The sequence below is a fragment of the Naumovozyma dairenensis genome, chromosome 5 (assembly GCF_000227115.2).
Source record: "Naumovozyma dairenensis CBS 421 chromosome 5, complete genome".
Taxonomy (NCBI): Eukaryota; Fungi; Ascomycota; class Saccharomycetes; order Saccharomycetales; family Saccharomycetaceae; genus Naumovozyma; species Naumovozyma dairenensis.
Genome location: NC_016483.1, coordinates 900,561 through 919,919, shown reverse-complemented (window position 1 = coordinate 919,919; position 19,359 = coordinate 900,561). Strand labels below are relative to the sequence as shown.

Genomic DNA, 19,359 nt, shown 5'->3' with positions numbered 1-19,359 from the left:
ATGATTATTCGTAATCTGGATAGATCTTCAATCTGCAGTATACTCCAAATTAGTATTCTACAACTTCGATGCATCGGGTTCACTCGAGGGCATATATTGCTTGTTGTGTTTGTTTGTTTACGTACTTGAAGAATCAGTGGTTTTCGCGATGAGCTGAGACAACTTGCGCAGCAACAGCAAGCAGCCTTTGCTGAGGTAAGCTGAAAAATTCTCAAATTTTTCCGTCACAAAAACTGCGCGCCGTCCTTTTCTTTTTTTGATTTTCGTTCCATTCCGCTTTTTTCCGCGAGTTGCCGTTGTTACTCGACGGCGGTTATCGAAAAAGTTACAAAATACCGAAAGGGGTAATTGTCGAAGGGAAAAAGGGTATACACCACATAGCATTCTTGGGTCGTCATGTCGAGTTTGTGAGTTCGTGGCGTGATTGATTACATAAAACAAGGAGTCAACAGCATATGTGTTAGAAATTTATTGGTAGTGGAAACATATGAGAAACAGATTGGGGTTGTGTTGTTTATATGCAATTGAAAATGTTACTATCAAAAGTATTATTATTATTATTATTATGATGATGATGATGATGATGATGATGATGACTGTCTTCTGTGAGATCAATGCGTACTAACTTTTTTAAAATTAGAAAAAAAAGAAGAAAAATAGTATATATATATATATATATTACTTAGATATAGTATACATAGAATTTATGGTATAGTCTAGTGTCCGATTTGTTACAATTGTTCGTAATTAAAAAGTTGCTTCCATTATTTGGTCCAATTTAAAAAATTGAAATCATGAATAGATGAATCCAACATTCCTGTGTCAAAATCTCCTGCATTGGCCATACCATCAAGATTATTACCATTACTATTATTGCCTTTGTTATGTTGGTGATGGTCAGCATGTACAATAGCAGCATCTACTGTTGATACAACTCCATTATCTGTCCTTTTTTCATTTAATGACGAAATAATCTCCCCCGCAATATCGTCATGACGATGATGTGCGTGATCTAATGCAGTCATTGTATGTGTATGCAAGTTGTTATTATCGATATTATCAATATTATCAATATTATCAATATTAATGAAATTGTCCAATTCGATGGAATTGACACTGCCTCTTCCATTTGTATGTTGTAATTCCATATTACCTACTATTGGATCAAAATTAAATTTATTAATATCATTCAAATTTATATTCATGTCCAAATTTAAATTGAAATCAAACTCATCTTCAATTTTTTCTTGTGTGTGTTCTTGCCCTCGTGCTTGGATTTCGATAGAATTACCTGTAGTGCTTGTTATTGGGTTAGATAAATTGTTAGTAGTAACTGATGGTTCCATTAATGGTGACAAGGCAGATGATCCTGATGATGATGATGATATATGTTCTTGTTGTCGTTTTGTACTAGTAGTCGTATTATTATTATTATTATTACTATTGAGAGAAGGTGATGGTAATCCATTATAATTTAATGGAGTTACAGGTTCTGATTTGGAAGAAGAAGTATTCATATTCAATTTCATATCTTTATCTTTTATTTCTTTTATTCTATTGTTTTTCTTTTCAATATTCATTATTACAGTAGTGGATTTCCTTCTCTTTTTGTTTATTGGAACCTTTGCATTGTTGTTGTTGTTGTTTTTCGAGAATTTGCCCTTTAATGATAAGGATGAAGGGGATTCTATAGGTGCCTTTTCATCAATCGTTGATAAACTTGAAAAATGCATGTTATTAGTATTATTATTAGTAGTGGTGCTCGTAGTAACATCCTTGTTACTGTTTGCGCGTGTGATATTAGAGGATGATGACGATGTTGTTGCTGTTATTGCTGTTGATTGTTGTAAAGTATTTTTCCCAATACGATTAATAGCCTTTGGTGATTCATTCGCGGCGCCATTCAAATTATTTATCATACTGTTTCTTCTTTTATCAATTGGTGTTAAATCAGGAGTCAATGCTTGTAAATTCTTTTTTGTGACTGTGTTGTCAGTTCCACCATCATTGGGGACAACTATTCTATTATCTCTTGATCTAATATTATTAGTTGATTTACTGCCTGTTTTCTTATTAGATTGTCTTGATGCAGAAGTAGTTGTAGCAGAAGTTGTCGACTTCGGAGTCTTAGATTTTCTAGCATTATTACTATTAGTATTATTATTATTTGATGATGATGATGTTCGTACCATATTGGGTATGCTCGAAGATTTACCACTTGTCTTTGTCCTTGATGTGTTCTTCCCTGTTTTAGTAACTTTGTTATTATTATTATTAGAAAAGTTTGAAACAATTTTACGATATTGTTTTTGATCTTTAATAGTGATGGTACCATCATTATCAAAAGAAATATTCGATGGTTGGGTTTGATTTTTTTGTTGATGTTGTAATTGTTGATAAAACCTTTGTCTATTCGTGTTAGTATTTGATTTCACTTCTTCCATATGATTTTGAACCGGCCAGCCAGTGACAGTATTACTACTACTACTACTACTACTGGTATTATTATTATTATTATTATTCTCAGAAGATAGGTAAACAGGATGATGATTATTTTGTGACGGTTCGTTCTTTGGTGTACGAGAATATGGTGGTTGATTATTATAGTATGGCTTATTTGTAGTATATGGTGATTGAGATGTCTGTTGCAAGCTATTATATTGTTGTTGTGGTGGTGGTGGATTCATCATTACCATCCTTTGATAATTATTTTGAGATTGATTTGAATATGATTTCTTGTCGTTGTTGTTGTTGTTGTTGTTGTTTGTCAATTGTGATGATTGTAATGTAGAAGGAGGTGGAGGCATCGATGGTGATGAAGAAGAAGGAGAAGATGATGAAGGAGGGGGATACTGTTGCATTCGTTGTTGATTTATAAATTCTGATGGGAAATATGGATCAAAAGTATTATTAGTATTATTATGGATATCTATTTCTGAGTTATATTGATTATTAATTTCAAAATTATATTGAACTCTTGCAGCATTAATTGATTGTGATCTTATTTGATCAATTTTAGACTCTTTTATTTTCAAAATTGAAAGATAATCTTTTGTTAATTTTGTACCATCATTATGAGTTGTTGCATTAAATATATCCCAAAAGATTCTCCACCATTCGAAAAGCATACTACTATTTCCTGATAAAGTAGTGTTATTTTTATTATCAGCACTTTCGCCTTTGCTATTGTTATTGATTTGAGTTTCTTCTGCAAACAATTTAGCAGTTTTATTCAAAGATCCCTTCAATAAGAATTCATGAATGTATTGATTCAATAGAGTTATCTTTTTTTTTTGTAATAATGTTTGCTTTTCTTGTTGTAATTGTCTTTGATTTTGATTGTATTGTTCTTGTTGTAATTGAAGTTGTTGTAACATATATTGCTGTTGTTGTTGTTGTGAATCCATGTTATTAGAGGGAGGGGGTTTAGGATTTTGTATTCTGATGGAAGAAGAAGAAGAAGAATAAGGAGAAGGATGTATGTTATTATTTCCATTAGGGATATTATTACTATAGTTCCTATTATTTATGTGTTGTTGTTGTTGTTGTTGTTGTTGTTGTATATTTGGTTGTTGATGAATTTGTTGTGAATATTGATTTGAATAATTGTTGTTGTTTGTATAAGAGGGATTAATTATTGGAGAATTGTTATAAAATGTCTGACCTCCTTGACTTGATAAATTGCCGTTATTATTACTATTCATTTTGTTAATAATTTGGGAAGGTGCTTGATAGTTGATATTATTATAACAATTATTATTCGGTATTGTTTGACAGTCACTATTAATGTTATTAGTATTGATATTATTTTGCATTGTTCATTTGACGAAAAAATGGTTCTGGTATGCAATACAAATAGGTCTATAATGTTGGTTTTTTTAGAATTTAAAAGAATGAAATGTAAAAAATTATGTTGCAGACGGTATGTTTTGTTGAAAGCGATAAGTGCAAAAAAAAAAATTATATTTCTTTGCTTTAATGAACAGATTGTTAATGAAACTAAGGAAGATAAAAACGAAAAAAAAAAAAAAGGTAGGCTTTACTTTTCCTTTTCCTTAATTTTGAATAAGGAGACCGATACACTGGGAAATAAAAATAAAAATCTAGCTTTATTTCTCGACAACAATGTTTGGAAAACTAGCGGGATTGAATTGAAAAGTAATTATCGTTGTTTCGAGGTCTAATCGTTCTTGAAAGGGGATTAGTTAGTGGAGCAAGGTAAGAACCAAAAGAGCAAACGAGAAAGCAAAACGGTAAAAGTGTATTCCTTAGTTGTTTTTTTGAGTATTCAGTTTTGGCTTAAAATGACAGAAACAATGAAGGTATTGGAAGAGCAAAGATTAAAAGTAAAGTAAGTTTGATATGAAACCTTTCCGATGTTCAAACCAGAGCATTATATTGATATTGGGGATATCTAGGAATGTTACGTAAATCCATAAAAAAATACAGATAGAAATAGAAGTAGAAACGAAAATAAAAGAGAGAAAGGAAAGCCTTGACACTCGGCCCGGCTGCTCGACTGTAAATGTTACGGGTTCAACTAGGTGGTAGGGTAGACACGATTTTTTCGCTCAAAATTTAGGTTATGGGGAGGGGTAGGAAAACAAATCGGTTCTGGGTTGGGTGCCAAAAAAATGCCGTCCATAAATACTGAGAAATCCCCGCACAAAAAATCTGAGCTAGGGCGAGGGTGGGCTACAAAATTTTTAAAGTAGGATAAAAACAAGGTTAGAAAGTGACAAAAGAGGGTAGGCTAAAAAATTGTTTCTACCCGTAACATCCCGAGTCACTCGCCCCGTGCCCTCCCCTCGGGGGAAACCCTGGGGCCTGCCCTGGGGCCATGCCCTACCGCCCTATTGTAGGTCGTTACGGTACTTTTGTTTTTGCCACACTTATCAAGTGGGCGTGAGGAGACGGGGGGAGGGCAGAGGGTAAACATTTTACCGCCAGTTTCTATCCTTAGGATAATCACCTACACACCTACCTAGGTGGGACAGATGGGCCCGGTGTTGGTGATGGTCCACCTCCGTTAACTAGGCGGGCATAGAGGGAATGGAATGGAGACGGCCCAACGACAATGAGAGAACTTGAAGGAATGAAGGAATGAAGAAACAAAAGAAGAAAAGAAGAAAAGAAGAAAAGAAGAAAAGAAGGGGGGCAATGGAAGGTGGGGCCGCGTACGTTGTTTGCCACACCGAGCTTCGGGCTTCGGCGGGAGGACAGCGGAGATGGCTGAATGTTTCACTCGGCGTAAATCCCTTCTTGGTGGTGCCCATCTGTCAGATCCCTCCCGTGAATCCCGTGGTCATCAGACTTGGGAGGGGTAGACAATATCCGCCACCCCCCTACCCTTACCCGTATCAACACCTAGAGAAACAATATCTACCCTTCCTCTAGCCCTAATATTGAAATTTGAATAAACCTTATACGGTGCCTTTTACTCTAATTACTAGTCATCTTGAAAAAAATTTGGTTGTACCCCCAATTCTACCGCAAATGTATGGTTCTACCCCCAACTCAACCCCCGAAAGTTTTTAATCCTTCGCAACCCCCCCCCCCATGTCTGGTTGTCTTGGACATGTGGGCTGCTTATATCAACTAGACTCCCCTCCTGCCAAATACTGAACAGACATATGTGTACGTACGTAGGTGTAGAGAAACTGAATGGACGACTCTCTCTCCCTCTCTTACACCCTTTGTTCATCATACCAATTCGGTTTAACTCTCGAAATTCAAGGTGCCCGGAAAATGCCACTAAATGAACAATCAGAAAAAAAAATTAGAGAGCCCCTTCATTATGCCATCAGATCATACAGTTAAGTTGTTGTTTCTTCTTTAATTTGTAGTGACGGATATTCGAACGTTCTGAAACTTTAAGACCCGAAAGGTCAATTTGGAAATATGGATACGATAAAACTACTGCATAGGTCATATTCCTGTCTCATAGATATTACACATTACGTCGTAGAGACAGCGCTCAAACGAACATTAAACTTGGTAGCTCCAGTGAATAGACCTCGTTACGAGAAAATATATGTCACGTGATACCGCCCTTCCGGGGAGCACGTATATGGTAAGCACATCTTTCATTATTGACAAATTAATGTCACTAACTGAACGTTATAAAAGGAATAAAAATCTGGCATAGAAACAATATGCCCATAAGACATCGAAGAACCTTTTTCCATTATATTTATAATAATGTCGTTATTTTATTAGTATTAAAATATATATATATGATTGATTTCTGATTAACTACTACAATGATAGTATTACTTTTCCTTCTTATCATCCTCAACCATAGTAACTTTCGTATTCATTGTCTCATTTGTACTAACATCACTATCTCCATGGTAATAAATAACAAGAAATAATAAAATATCATTCACACAAGTTAATAAAATACTTGCCCCCTTATTTGGTGGGTACGAATTCCAACAATATTCATGAATTAAATACCACATGGGTCCTAAATATATTGGCATATGAGACCAATGAATTAATAATGGTAACGTCCAATGATACCATGATAAGAATTGATAATGTAAAGATCGAGAAAATATCACTCCAACAAAATTAGTGACAATTACAATGTAACATATGATTGAAGTAATAGAGTTCAAATTGTCCTTATTATTTGTAATTGTTTCACTTAATGGATAACTTAACGATTCCAAAACATTTAGTAAAAAATCTGGATATTTAATTAATATCACAGTCAATAATAACATGACGTGACAAATTAATAATGATAAATGGAAAAATTCATTATTAAAGGCATCTTCATGTAAAAATTGCCAATTAATACTCCATTCAAACATAAATTTTCTTCCAAAATTAAATGCATTTTCGAAATATTCCATTGGATATGTTTTCAAAAAGGGTAATGCAATAATAGTTTGGATCCCACATATCACGAATAAATATCCAATAATATTGAGCAATTGACCTTCATTAATTAAATATAAAGATATCATTATGCTGGGGAAATATAACAATGCATTCATTTTGATACTGATAGCAAAACTGTATAAGATTGAAATTACAATGGATAAACAAATTAAATGCCATTTTTTTATCGTTTTACTGCTATTATCTTGCATTTTTTTGGTAGAACTCTTGAATTCCAGTAATTTACCACCACATAACAATAATACTACAACCCAAACCATGACAGCAGTAGTAAAACAATCATTAAATAATCTTAACACATATATGGAATGCAATCTCTTTGACATACAAGCTAAAACAACACACCATGGTTTCAACCCCATAATATAATAACAAATAAATTGACCCAATAAAGTAATCAAATACAAATATCTAAATACTACTTGACCATCATGAATATTCTCCATTCCATCAGTAATCCATTTATACATTAATTTATAGATGAAAACATGACCTGCAGGGTAAACTAACGGTCCTGTACCACCACGAATCTTTGAATAATCTAATTCATTATCATATGTTATCATTTCAATTTGTTCCATGTAAGCTTTATAATCAATTTCAGTATATGGGATTTTAAAAATAATGTATTTCAAAACGATGGATTCAATCAATAATAATATGGGCATTATGATTAAATTGGCCTGATTATTAAATAATATGTATCGAATGCCATCTTTCATATCTTGAATTAGATCAATTGGTGGTCTTTCAAATGGTTTCGTTTCATTCTTTTTCGTTGTCGTTGTCGTGGTAATATCCTCGATGACTACGTCAAGGTTCTTCTTTTTTGTTTCTTTATGAACCATCCCTCGTGTTCCCTCTTACATATATATACACTATTATAACTCAATAATAAATGATTCGTTCTCTGTTTACTTATGGAATATAAGGCCTATTTAACTGTGATATTTACCATTGATTATGCAAGAGCCTACGTATGTTTTCTATTTTCCTACCACGGTGCAGGGTAGCCGGATAGCTGTAGGTGCCCTTACCTCCTTACGGTTTCTTCCTTCCATCTTTCACAGCTCATCCCTCCCACGGTGTAAAGTTATTTATTTCTGGAGGTCTGTGTCTCAATTATTATGACAGAGAGACCCCCCCCCAACCAACGGTACAATGGTATTCCATACATGAAAAACCATTGATCCAAGTTTTTATCAAAAGTAGTTAAAAAAAAGAGTTTTGTCAGTATATATTCTCGGCATTACTGGATATTGTTGCACTGTTACATGGCGTTTGTCATTGTGTAATAAAAATAGACAACTTCGTGTAAGACTTTTGAAAGTTACAAGAAAGAGATTTATTATACTCTGGAAAAACAAGGATTTTTTGGTTTTTGTCAACAAAAAAGGTTTATCAACGGGAATTGCCCATATTTAAGTCACACCACAATGGAATGATGAACTAGATAATCTAGAAGACGGCGATATGTATCCTTGTACTTAGTTAGTTAGTTAGTTAGTTAGTTAGTATTTCAAATGCTTCAATTCTTTTTGAAAAGATCAATCATAAAAAGGAAAGCTAGTTTATATTATCCAGAATGGGAGAGCAAAAAAAAAATTCAATAAAGCCAATATATTGTGTCCATTTTGTGCCTATTAGAAACTTATCAATACTCTCCAGAAATGGATCCGTAATGAATAGAATTCAAAAATTGTAGTGGAGCTCTGTATATACAAAAGTATTTTTTTTCTTCTTTTAGTGTTTATTTTTGGGTTCTTAAGGTTTAAAATCTTAAAATTTTATTAATTTCTCACTCTGCAGAAAGATGAAAATTCAAGAATGGAAAGTAAATAAAAGAGAGAATATGTAAATTATTAGTTGTGACCAACAATACTCAGCTACAACTAAACAAATAAACGCCGTTGATAAAGAAAGTAGTCTGACGGTTTTGGAGCAAATATTGACTATCCTTACATGAACCATTCATTCTACACAATGTCTGAAAACGTACTCAATCATAGTCATGATAAAAAATAATTAAAGAATAAAAAATATTATTAATAGTTTTTAGTTTATAAATTAGATGAGTTTTTTGCAAAAATATATTATAAAGAGACAAATATATATATATATATTACAATAGAATACAGAGGAAAAAATTAGTTTAATAACGATTTTTTGATCATTTTGGGAAATTGCCCAGAGAAGTAGTGGATGTAGCATTTGACCGTGATGATGGAACTGCTTCATCAAATATGGAAGGTGTATAACTAATTGAACTTTCATCACTTTCAGATCTAAAAGTATCTGTTTGATTATTATTCTCATTATTTTTTTCATATTCGAAATCGTTCAATTCTAATTCTAATGGACCATTTTCAACATCGTTAAGAAGTCCTGTTAGTGATGATCCTAACGATGATGATGATGATGATGCTAATGGATTCATCTTTACTGGATCATATTTTTTGATTTCCGAATAAGACCATCTACAAAATGCATCGTTAGAAATCACTGGTAGTTGATAATATTTCACATATTGGAAGACCATCAAAGAGATAACTGATCCAATCATCAAATCTACGAAGTAGTGATGAGTTAAATACATGGTAGACCACCAAAGCCATACTACATAAAAGATGAATAATGGTTTCAAACGAGGGAATGTGTATGAGAAAAACAATGCTAATAATGTTGCGCAACCTGAATGTAATGATGGGAATGCACCAAAGATGACTGATGAATTAGAAAACGCAGTGGTGTATAAGCTGATGTTGAATATTTCATCAATTCTAGCAAGTCCACCTGGAGACCCATGCATAGAATAATTTGCAGGGTCTAAACCGTATAATATTTTATACCATGGTGGTGCAGCGGGGAAGATATTTTGAATGATGACACCGAATAAATTCACGTAACCGAATGCGAATGCGAATCCTTGAAGTATTGTTGGTGGACCAAATATGAATAATATTATTGCTACGACTACTGGAGCACCGAAATGGAAAACACCGTAAGGTAACCATGCTAATATATCTAAAAAGTTATTAGTTGATGTAGCTAATATATCGCTTAAATTATCACCATATAACATGGTTTCAATTGTTGGTAATACTTTCACAGTGATTGGAGGTCTATTTGCAGCGGGGAAATGAGATGAAGTGAAATAAAGTGATGCCCATGTTAATACAGGTAATGCGTTAAAGAAGAATTGTGAAGTGATTGGAATTAAGAATAATAATGACATGAATGAATAAAATAACAATTTTGATAAAAAGGAAGCAGGGTTTGTAACGAAGACGAATAATAATACTGATGATAAGAACCCATAATGTAGTATATCATTTCTCTTGGGGTTCCATCGTTTCAAATTTCTTATACCAATTTTGGGATTCCATCTTGTATCTAAATCAGCTAAATGACAATTAGGTAATCTTTCTGATAGAAACCATTTTGATATTAAGTTTACCATACTTGTTTTCTTGTTCTTGTTCTTGTTGTTTTTTCTTCTAAACAGCGAATGCGAAGAAAAGATAGGAGAGTTATATTAATGTAAACGGGTTTGTTTTTTGTTATATATGTATTCAAAAGAAGGAGGTTTTTGGAATAATATAACTGTAGAGTGTCTGTGGAATAGAAGAAGATCAGATATTAGTGTAATACCTTGTTGTTCTTGCTTTTCCTTTTTATGGGATGGTTCTTGTTGAAGATGTGAAGGATGATACGACGGATGAGATGAGGCGCGTCAAAAAAATATGGTTATTGTTTTTGTTTTTGGTTCGGCCAGTTTTCTAGACGAACAAACACACACACAACAATTTTATGAAGTACGTACGAGAACAGAAGATCGATGCTTCGAATAGGTAAGTTTCTAAATAATTAGACACTTATACTGTCTATAACAGTTATATAGGATAATACTGTACGTATATATATATGTTCTGAAGTAGCTTACTCACGACGGATTGATTCTTCTGTTTGTTTATGGAATTCATCTTCAAGTGCTATTAGTAAATGGTGCTTTCTTGATTAATACCGCACGGAATAAACCGCAACGGAAAAAGAAAAGGGGAAAAAAAACTTTAAAAGAAAATTTGGGGGTTACCCGGTCACATCCGGGCAACAAAAAACAATGGCTCATTTTGTTTGTCTTGTCTTGTCTTCCGCGGATCGATCTTCTGTGGATGCTCCACGGATTCCCACATGACTACAGAGCGCAGAGCGTGTATTATAATACATACTACTACTATTAGTATATGGTATATAGTACGTATATACGTACTCACGACCGTATCTGGTTTACAGACCAATTCTTAACATCTCTTACAATATCATTCTCGTCAAACCGTATTTCATTACTAGATACACTATCTTCATTATCATCATCCCTCTCCACATCTTCATATGATCCATTTCTATTTTTATTCAAGAGCATACTTCTATGCTTAGTTACATTACTGTCTGCTTGATTATTATTACTATTATCATTTCCTCTTAATTTTTCCCTTTGTGAAGGGGATAAATGAGTCCAATTACTACCATTATTGCTGTTGCTATGATTATTAATCATAGCATTACTCTTGTTTTTACTATTTTGTCTTTCAAGTTGTCTCCTTTTCCTCTCTAAAAACTCCTTTTTACTCATTTTTGAGAAATAATTACTCCCTTCTTCCTCATGCCCACCCGCACCCGCGCCATGATTCAAAGATGATGGATCTTCCAATTCCATCTCATTCAATTGTAAAGTTTGTAAATCAATCAAATTAATCCCCTTCTCATTCTTAGCCCATCCATTCCCACCATTCAAAATATCATTAATACATTCCTTCGGTGTAAATTCATTAGGCCGAGGGTCCCATGATAATTGGAACGTCTTTTCATATAATTTTTCAATCAATGGTTTCATAGAGTTTGATATAGTGGACTTGATATATTTATTATTATCAAATGATGAAGATGTAGTAGTCGCTGAAGATGTATATGCTCCTGTGCTTCTACTACTATTATTAGTATTATTAGTAAATCGCCCATTACTCATGTTGAACGATGTAGATGACTCAGTGTTTGTATTCCCAATATTTGAAGAAGATTGGTTGGAATTTGTCTCTAGGATATCAGTTATACCACCACTACCACCACCACCACCACGGTCACTTTGTAGTGTATCACCTTGCGACGTATAATTTTGAGCATTATTTGAGAGTTGCCCATTAGTGAAAAATTTATTACAATTAAAATCATTATAGGAACCTCTAAAGATTTTCAATTGTAATGATACATTAATTATAGAATTTATCTTAGAATCTTGTAAGAGAAATCTATTTGTAAACGCCATTTCATTTGGTTTGACATATTCAGTTATATCAATAGTTATGGATCCTAATAGGATCTTTCCTGATATCTTTTGAGAATAAGAATTTGATCCCGTAGATTTCATAGATGATATACTTGTTTTCCTTTTAATCTTTTTCATATCTTCCTCATCGTCACCTGTACCCTTATTAGTGTCTGTACTGGTACGACATTTAATAGGAGATGTACAATAAGATGACGAGTTGGAATCTAAGAATTCGAAAAATACATCAAATTTCATATATTTATTTTGTAAATTTCTTGATTTATCTACTTGTAATTTAATTTGTAATGGTTTACTTAATGCAAAATTCCATTGAACCTTATGATGTTTCACTAATACTTTCGGCGTGGTGCCATGACTTTGATTCATTGCAATCTTATCAATATCGTTCGTCGTTTTATTTGCTGAACCAGATGAAGATGATGAAACTCCATTCGGTATCGTGGCGTTACTGTCCCTTTTGGAAATATTAATACTATCGTTGGTGGTGGAAGATATCTTTGGATGAGGTGAGATACCTGTACCATCTTTTAAATGCCATTTAACATAACAATAACCAGATGATTGTGGGATATTAACTAATTCATTAATTTTTAGGAAAAGTAAAAATTTAGGTCTTCTTTCTTTGTTCTTATTACTGAAAGCTGCCATATTCGTACTTGGTATATTGTTTAATATATTAAGATATTGGGTTTATCTTTATAGCAATCTCATATGCTGGATAGGTTTTCTTTCCACTACTAATGGATTACTGATTAACATTTTTCAATGAGTTCTGAGATCTTCTTTCGCATACTATTGCAAGAAGATATCTCTTTCTAAGTCGCGTATGTAGTCTATAACTTTCTTTCATTGTAGATAAGGGGAAACGATCCACCGGTACAGTTACGGGTAAATCACTGGGGGGAAGATATATGCCCTAAGGTAAAAGTAGGGCATACTTTTACAAAATTAGTTTTTTGAATATAGGGCCTACAGCCATCCGTAGAATATCTACGGATGAAATACCTGCACTTCCATATTTTATTTTCTATTCCTCCTTTCACGTGCAAATAATTTCTATACGCGAAAAGGCGAATTTGGAAGTTTAATTGACTTTTTGATAATGATAGATATTTTACTCTTCTCGAAACACCTTATTTTTAAGCTTTGAAAGTGTGTCTAAACGGCGTCTAACAAGTAAATTTACATTACATAGACACATATGGCTTCCATTCAGAACACATTGTAATAATAAAACAATACTTAATCTGGTCAATTCGTACTTGAGTATCATCTCTCTTCCATTTTTTATTGCTATACATTCTTCACTGTCCGTCGTATAATCCCCTCCCCACTACAGGACCTGGGTTGCTAAAAATAAACGGCAAACAACAGTTGAACACAAAGGAAGCGTGCTTATATCAAATAGCATTCTATAAAACGCTAAAAAGGGAAGAAACAATGTCCCAGATACTTTTAGTGCAAAATAAGTATCTGAAACAAATGGAAGATGAATTGGATTTGAAAATTGGCGATAAAATTAAAGTAATCACGGATGATGGGAAATATAATGATGGATGGTACCTAGGTGAGAATTTGAAAACAAAAGAGAAAGGTTTGTTTCCTGTTCAATTTACAAAACCTTATATTGCTAACAATCAACGAAATGTTCATGAGAATGCAAATAATACTATTGATAATACTATGAACGATATAGATAAGGCATTGAGAGAGTTACAAATGGATTCATTCCTAGATATCAGTAATAACAATGACTTTACAACCACTATTAACACAAATGCAAATACTCCAGGCTTGAATATTATCTTCAATAATAATGGAAGGTATTCAATGAACGATGCTCAATTCTCAAATCATTCGGCCCCATCTTTAAACGAGAACACAACTTTAATTAATAGGAGTACTCATAACAATGTAGATATGGATCTTATGAATGTATTGAATTGGTCTCCACATCATGTAATGGAATATTTCTTAAAATTAGGTTTCGATCCAAAATTAATCCAAAATTTCGGAAAGCATAAAATATCAGGTAAAATCTTACTACAATTAGAATTAAATCATTTAAAGGAATTAGATATCAATTCATTTGGTTCAAGATTCGAAATATTTAAGGAAATTCAATACATTAAGAATTTTTATCAAAACACATACTGTAAGATGAAAATAACCAAATTCACAATTACTTCCACCACTTTCGACAAAAAACCAATTAACCTCAGCTTCACCATTATCGTCATCGGAAATAAGAAAACAACAACATACAAGGAAAAAATCTCAAGTAATGACATAATCACAACCTCCTCTTCACCATATTCAAGATCACCAAGAAGATTACAAAGTGATAATAATAACTTTATTAAAGGAATTGATAGAAAGAAATCAGGCATCCTTGATACGTACAGTTATGATTCACTACCAATGATATCGAAAAATTTCGTAGCTGAAGGTGCATTTGAATCTCCTGGTAAAGCCCCCAAGCCACCATCCTATCCAAGTCCAATTCAATTGAAACAATCTCCAAAAAATAACAACTCCAATAAATTTAGACATAGCTCAATTGATCTTTATTCGTCATCATTACCCTTAGCAAATAATAACACTGATTTCATCTTCCCACAATCAATCGAATTAAACGATAACAATAATATGATTAGCAATAAAAATCTTTGTACAAATTCGACTTTATCATCATCAAATACAGTAGATATGACTGCAACCTCCATATTAACCGAAATTACTCCAATTTCTGATTCTGCTGTTATAAATAGCAAGGGCACTATTCCTAACTCAAACACGAACACAAATACAAGTACAAATAAACATCATAGGAAAACTTCCTCAACAGTCACATCTTCATCTTTGAAAAGAAACTCAGTAGTTTATACTGGTCATAAAAAGAATCAATCAGGTGGATCCTTCATTGAATTGTTTAATAGAATATCAACTTTGTCCCCAGGCCCAATGAACATAAAAACTACTACAACTTTTGAGAATAACGAAATTGAACTACCACAAAGGCCAGCGTCTACAATTTATACATCTTCTCCGATTCATTATAGTCATCAGCCATATTATCTTCGCCAAAGTTCAAGCTCAAATACAAGAACTCGTCATCATCATAGTCATCATTCTAGATCTACTTCAACCGCAGCAGCCACTAATTCATATTCATTTCCAAAATCACCTTATTCAAACGTAACAAATCTACAATATACCAACAACAACAATAGTAGTAGTAATGATAATCGTCGTCCTCACCATACAAGATCAATTTCCAATTTAGAAGTATCTTACTCGAGAAACATATCTTCTTCTTCAACGACCCCTAAAGATCGAAATAATAACGAAAGAAGGCAACAACCACAACACAAAAGGAATTCTTCTTTGTTATCATTTTTCACTTCGTTTGACCATGATAAAACAGTCAACGTTGATGAACGAAAGACATCATCTTCAACTACAGTAACATCAGCTCGTCAAAATAGTAACAATCTCAATTCATTAAGAACTCCGACCCCATTACATCAAAGGAATAGTTCTTTGATTACTTCACCAACAAAACAAAGGCAACAGCCAAGCAATAAAAACGTCAGATCTTTAAGTTCAAATAATATCTTACCATCTCCATCAAAAGATTCTTCTACCACTTTAACGTCCCCAAATCATCTTCGTTCAACAAGTGATGCCACTAATAGGATAAATAAATCAAACCATAATAATTCGAAACTGAAAGGTAAACAACAAACTTCAGCATTCCAAGAAGGTCGTCGTACAATAAAAGTAGAAGATTCCATAATAACTTCCAATTGTTCTGGATGGATGTATAAGAAAAGTAGTAATAAATTAGCCATATGGAAAAAAAGATTCTTCACATTACACGGCACAAGACTTTCCTATTTTTATGATTATAATGATACAATGGAACGTGGTCTTATTGATATAACGTCTCATCAAGTAATACCCTTAAATAATGAATCCATATCTTTATTGAAACCTAGTGGGAAATATTGTTTCAAATTGATTCCACCGCAACCAGGCTCCAAAAAAGGATTGACGTTTACACAACCAAGAATTCATTACTTTGCTGTAAATTCCAAAGATGATATGAGATCCTGGCTTGCTGCTTTGATTAAGGCAACTATAGATATCGATACAGATGTCCCTGTAATCACTTCTGTTTCTATACCGACTGTTTCATTAAATGAAGCAAAAAGAATGTTGAAAGAAGCTAGAGAAATTACTTTGGAATGCGAAAGGAATAGAGAATTAAATGAAGAAGATGAAGATAATATGTCATGGGATTCCCCTCCTACTCCGAAAGAATTAATAGCTACCGAACAATCTCGAATAATATAATAAATAATGATGATTAGTGAATATTCTAAACCTGTTACTTTGTGATATAATTTTGTCATTAATACTCCGCTTGACGATTTAATTTTTTTAAGAATACGTACATATAATAATAATTAATTAATTAATTATGTGACTTTGGTTACAATTACAGTTTTTATCTAAAATGATACCAAAATTTCTTTTTCTCCTTTCCTTATTTTGAGTGTCTAAAAACCGATTTACATATGCTATTACATATAATGTTAACATACACATAGTATTTTGTCTATTCCTGTTCATGACATTTTTCTAATGCTTCCAAAATCACTTGATTTCCCTTTGGATCCAAATTCATCGCAATAGTATATTCTTTAACAGCATCTTTTTTCCTACCCATTATATTATATAATTGACCCAAAATGAAATGTACAGTTGCCTCTTCGGGTGCCAATTTTGTCAACTCTTCAAAACATTCCAATGCCAATGGATAATTAGCCATCGAATATAAAAGATGAGCTCTTTTAAATTTAGCCAAAGATGAAGATGGTTGTACCTGACAAGCTAATTCATAATAAGACAAAGCTTTCTCTGGATATGATAACTTTTCAAACGCCACACCACAACAACAAATCAAAATTACGTTACTTGGATTAATTGATCTTGCCTTTTCAAAATAAAGTAAAGCATGTTCAAATTCACCTAATTTCATAGAACACATACCGATACCATAATATGCATTATAATGTTGTGAGTCAGTAGATACTGCTTTCCTGAAATAATTCTTTGCCAAATCAAATGAATCATCTGATAAATATTCATGTGCTTGCAAAGTGTAACCATATGTGAACGTAGGATCTAGTTTTGTAACTTTTTCAAAAGCCTTTATAGCTTCTTTATGATCTTTTTGTAATGAGAAAAGATTACCCAAACAACACCAAGTTTGAGGTTCATTTTTAAATTCCTTTAATAATTCATTTGATAGAACAGTTAGTTTTATCTTATCATGTAAATGCCATAATAACGTAGAGTAAGTTTCTAAATCTTTTAATCTAGTCGGTTGTAATTTCCTTAATTTTTCAAAATATTTCAATGACATCTCATAATTGACAATTTCGAAATGTAACATACCTAATTGTGATTGACACCATGGCATTTCATCCCGTATATGAGTGGGTAATAAAGAATTAATTAATCTAATGGCTTTGTAAGAGTTATATTGTGATGATGTCTTCAATATAAGTGCAAAGGAATAAAGTAGATTATTTAATGGTTCATCATTTTGTGCGTCAAACATATTACCGTTCGGATTATCTGATTCAAGAAGTAATTTTTTTCTGATGGTAGAGCTCATATTGGCATTATTTGAGCTTGTATTATAACTGATGTTTTTTAGTGTCTTATATCTTGCCCTTTGATCATGGTTAGAATTCAACTTGGATGGTGGTGTTGTCAAAAGTCTGTTTCTATTGGAATTTATTTTAGCAAGGGAACTTATAGTAGGTTGTTTAACGGAAGGTGAAGTAGGTTGTTTTGCAGAAAAAATACTAGATCCTCTCTGAGTTCCCGGCGAACTCTCATTATTGATATTATTGTTATTATTATTGAGATTATTAGCGTTCCTCGATATCGTTGGCCATCCATCGGCGATATTCTTTGGATCGTTTACCTTTCCATGTCTTGCTGGTGATATTCTTGATATATTCAAGTTTCTGTTCAGATTGTTGATGGATGATTCGGGAACTTCATTATACCAAGGTGCCGATATGTTAAATGGCGTTACTTCTACAGTGGGAATATTATTGGATCCTTTATGTAATAATGACAAAGAAAGTGACGATGTCGAGGACGACGATGATACTGTAGATTTAACTATTCGATTTGATTTTTTCGGTCTCAAATTTGAACTCTTTTGGCTTGTTCCCATGAATAATGCTTTGATATCAATGGATACTTTCATCTTACATAATTCAGTGTATGATTCCCATAGGTATGGATCTTGATTCAATGCACCTGAATGGAAAAGTGAGCTTTCATGCTTCCTATCTAGTTTAGAATACAATTTTGCTATTAGGCAATCTATAGTTGCTACATTCGGGAAATGGATCAATGGAAATAATTGTACATTTTCCGCGTTGCTATTACCATTAAAGACCCCTTTTAATCTTACTAGAGAATCAATGGCTTCCTTAATCTTTCGAGAAAGCTTTAAAGCACATTTCCCATATAGATACGCAATACCGATATCTGAATGCTTATAATCTTTTGAGACATGCATACTTGTATGATAATTCTGATTAAGGAAAAGAGCCAACGTATAAAGATATATGGATTTAATCTTATGAATATTCGAGTTTTCCAAATTTGAACATTGAGCGAACAATAATTCTGCATAAAATTCAGCTGTATCATAGTTTAACTGTTCAATAGCGTGTTCAATAACTTCTTCTAACTTTAACATGGATGTTTCAGATAAAAACAAAACTGCAGACGACGGGATAAATGTATCACCATTTAGGAATGAAACTGACGGTTTCTTCCACGTTGATGAGGGCCCAGTTTCGTCTGTATTAACCGTGGGATCATTAGTGCTTGAAATATTTGGTCGTGGTACAGCTCCGAGTTCTGGTTGAAACAGCATTTAGAGGAAGCTCGAAATAACGTCAGGGGCAATTGATTTAGATTGAAGGAGATATTTAGTTGATCCAGTTATGTCAAGCAACTGTTCTTCTTCGTGTTCTAACAAGTTCTTTTTGCCAAATAGT

General features: G+C 33.0%; 6 protein-coding genes across 6 annotated transcripts; 1 reads left to right on the top strand and 5 right to left on the bottom strand.

Annotated features, from left to right (window-relative positions):
- Positions 1-764: 764 nt before the first annotated feature.
- Positions 765-3,815, bottom strand: NDAI0E04090 (uncharacterized protein; the record flags this gene model as incomplete). The annotated part of the gene is made up of 1 exon (XM_003670421.1): positions 765-3,815. One exon carries the CDS (start codon positions 3,813-3,815, stop codon positions 765-767), a length of 3,051 nt encoding a protein of 1,016 aa, XP_003670469.1.
- A 2,457-nt stretch (positions 3,816-6,272) lies between these two features.
- Positions 6,273-7,760, bottom strand: ALG3 (dolichyl-P-Man:Man(5)GlcNAc(2)-PP-dolichol alpha-1,3-mannosyltransferase; the record flags this gene model as incomplete). Its single annotated transcript, XM_003670420.1, has 1 exon — positions 6,273-7,760. One exon carries the CDS (start codon positions 7,758-7,760, stop codon positions 6,273-6,275), a length of 1,488 nt encoding a protein of 495 aa, XP_003670468.1.
- Positions 7,761-9,082: 1,322 nt separating this feature from the next.
- NDAI0E04070 (phosphatase PAP2 family protein) lies at positions 9,083-10,372 on the bottom strand (the record flags this gene model as incomplete). The annotated part of the gene is made up of 1 exon (XM_003670419.1): positions 9,083-10,372. The coding sequence occupies one exon, from the start codon at positions 10,370-10,372 to the stop codon at positions 9,083-9,085; it is 1,290 nt and encodes a 429-aa protein (XP_003670467.1).
- Positions 10,373-11,182: 810 nt separating this feature from the next.
- Positions 11,183-12,907, bottom strand: NDAI0E04060 (uncharacterized protein; the record flags this gene model as incomplete). Its single annotated transcript, XM_003670418.1, has 1 exon — positions 11,183-12,907. The coding sequence occupies one exon, from the start codon at positions 12,905-12,907 to the stop codon at positions 11,183-11,185; it is 1,725 nt and encodes a 574-aa protein (XP_003670466.1).
- Positions 12,908-13,699: 792 nt separating this feature from the next.
- On the top strand, positions 13,700-16,618 carry BOI1 (Boi1p; the record flags this gene model as incomplete). The annotated part of the gene is made up of 1 exon (XM_003670417.1): positions 13,700-16,618. One exon carries the CDS (start codon positions 13,700-13,702, stop codon positions 16,616-16,618), a length of 2,919 nt encoding a protein of 972 aa, XP_003670465.1.
- A 265-nt stretch (positions 16,619-16,883) lies between these two features.
- CDC27 (anaphase promoting complex subunit CDC27) lies at positions 16,884-19,235 on the bottom strand (the record flags this gene model as incomplete). The annotated part of the gene is made up of 1 exon (XM_003670416.1): positions 16,884-19,235. The coding sequence occupies one exon, from the start codon at positions 19,233-19,235 to the stop codon at positions 16,884-16,886; it is 2,352 nt and encodes a 783-aa protein (XP_003670464.1).
- Between the last annotated feature and the right edge of the window lie 124 nt (positions 19,236-19,359).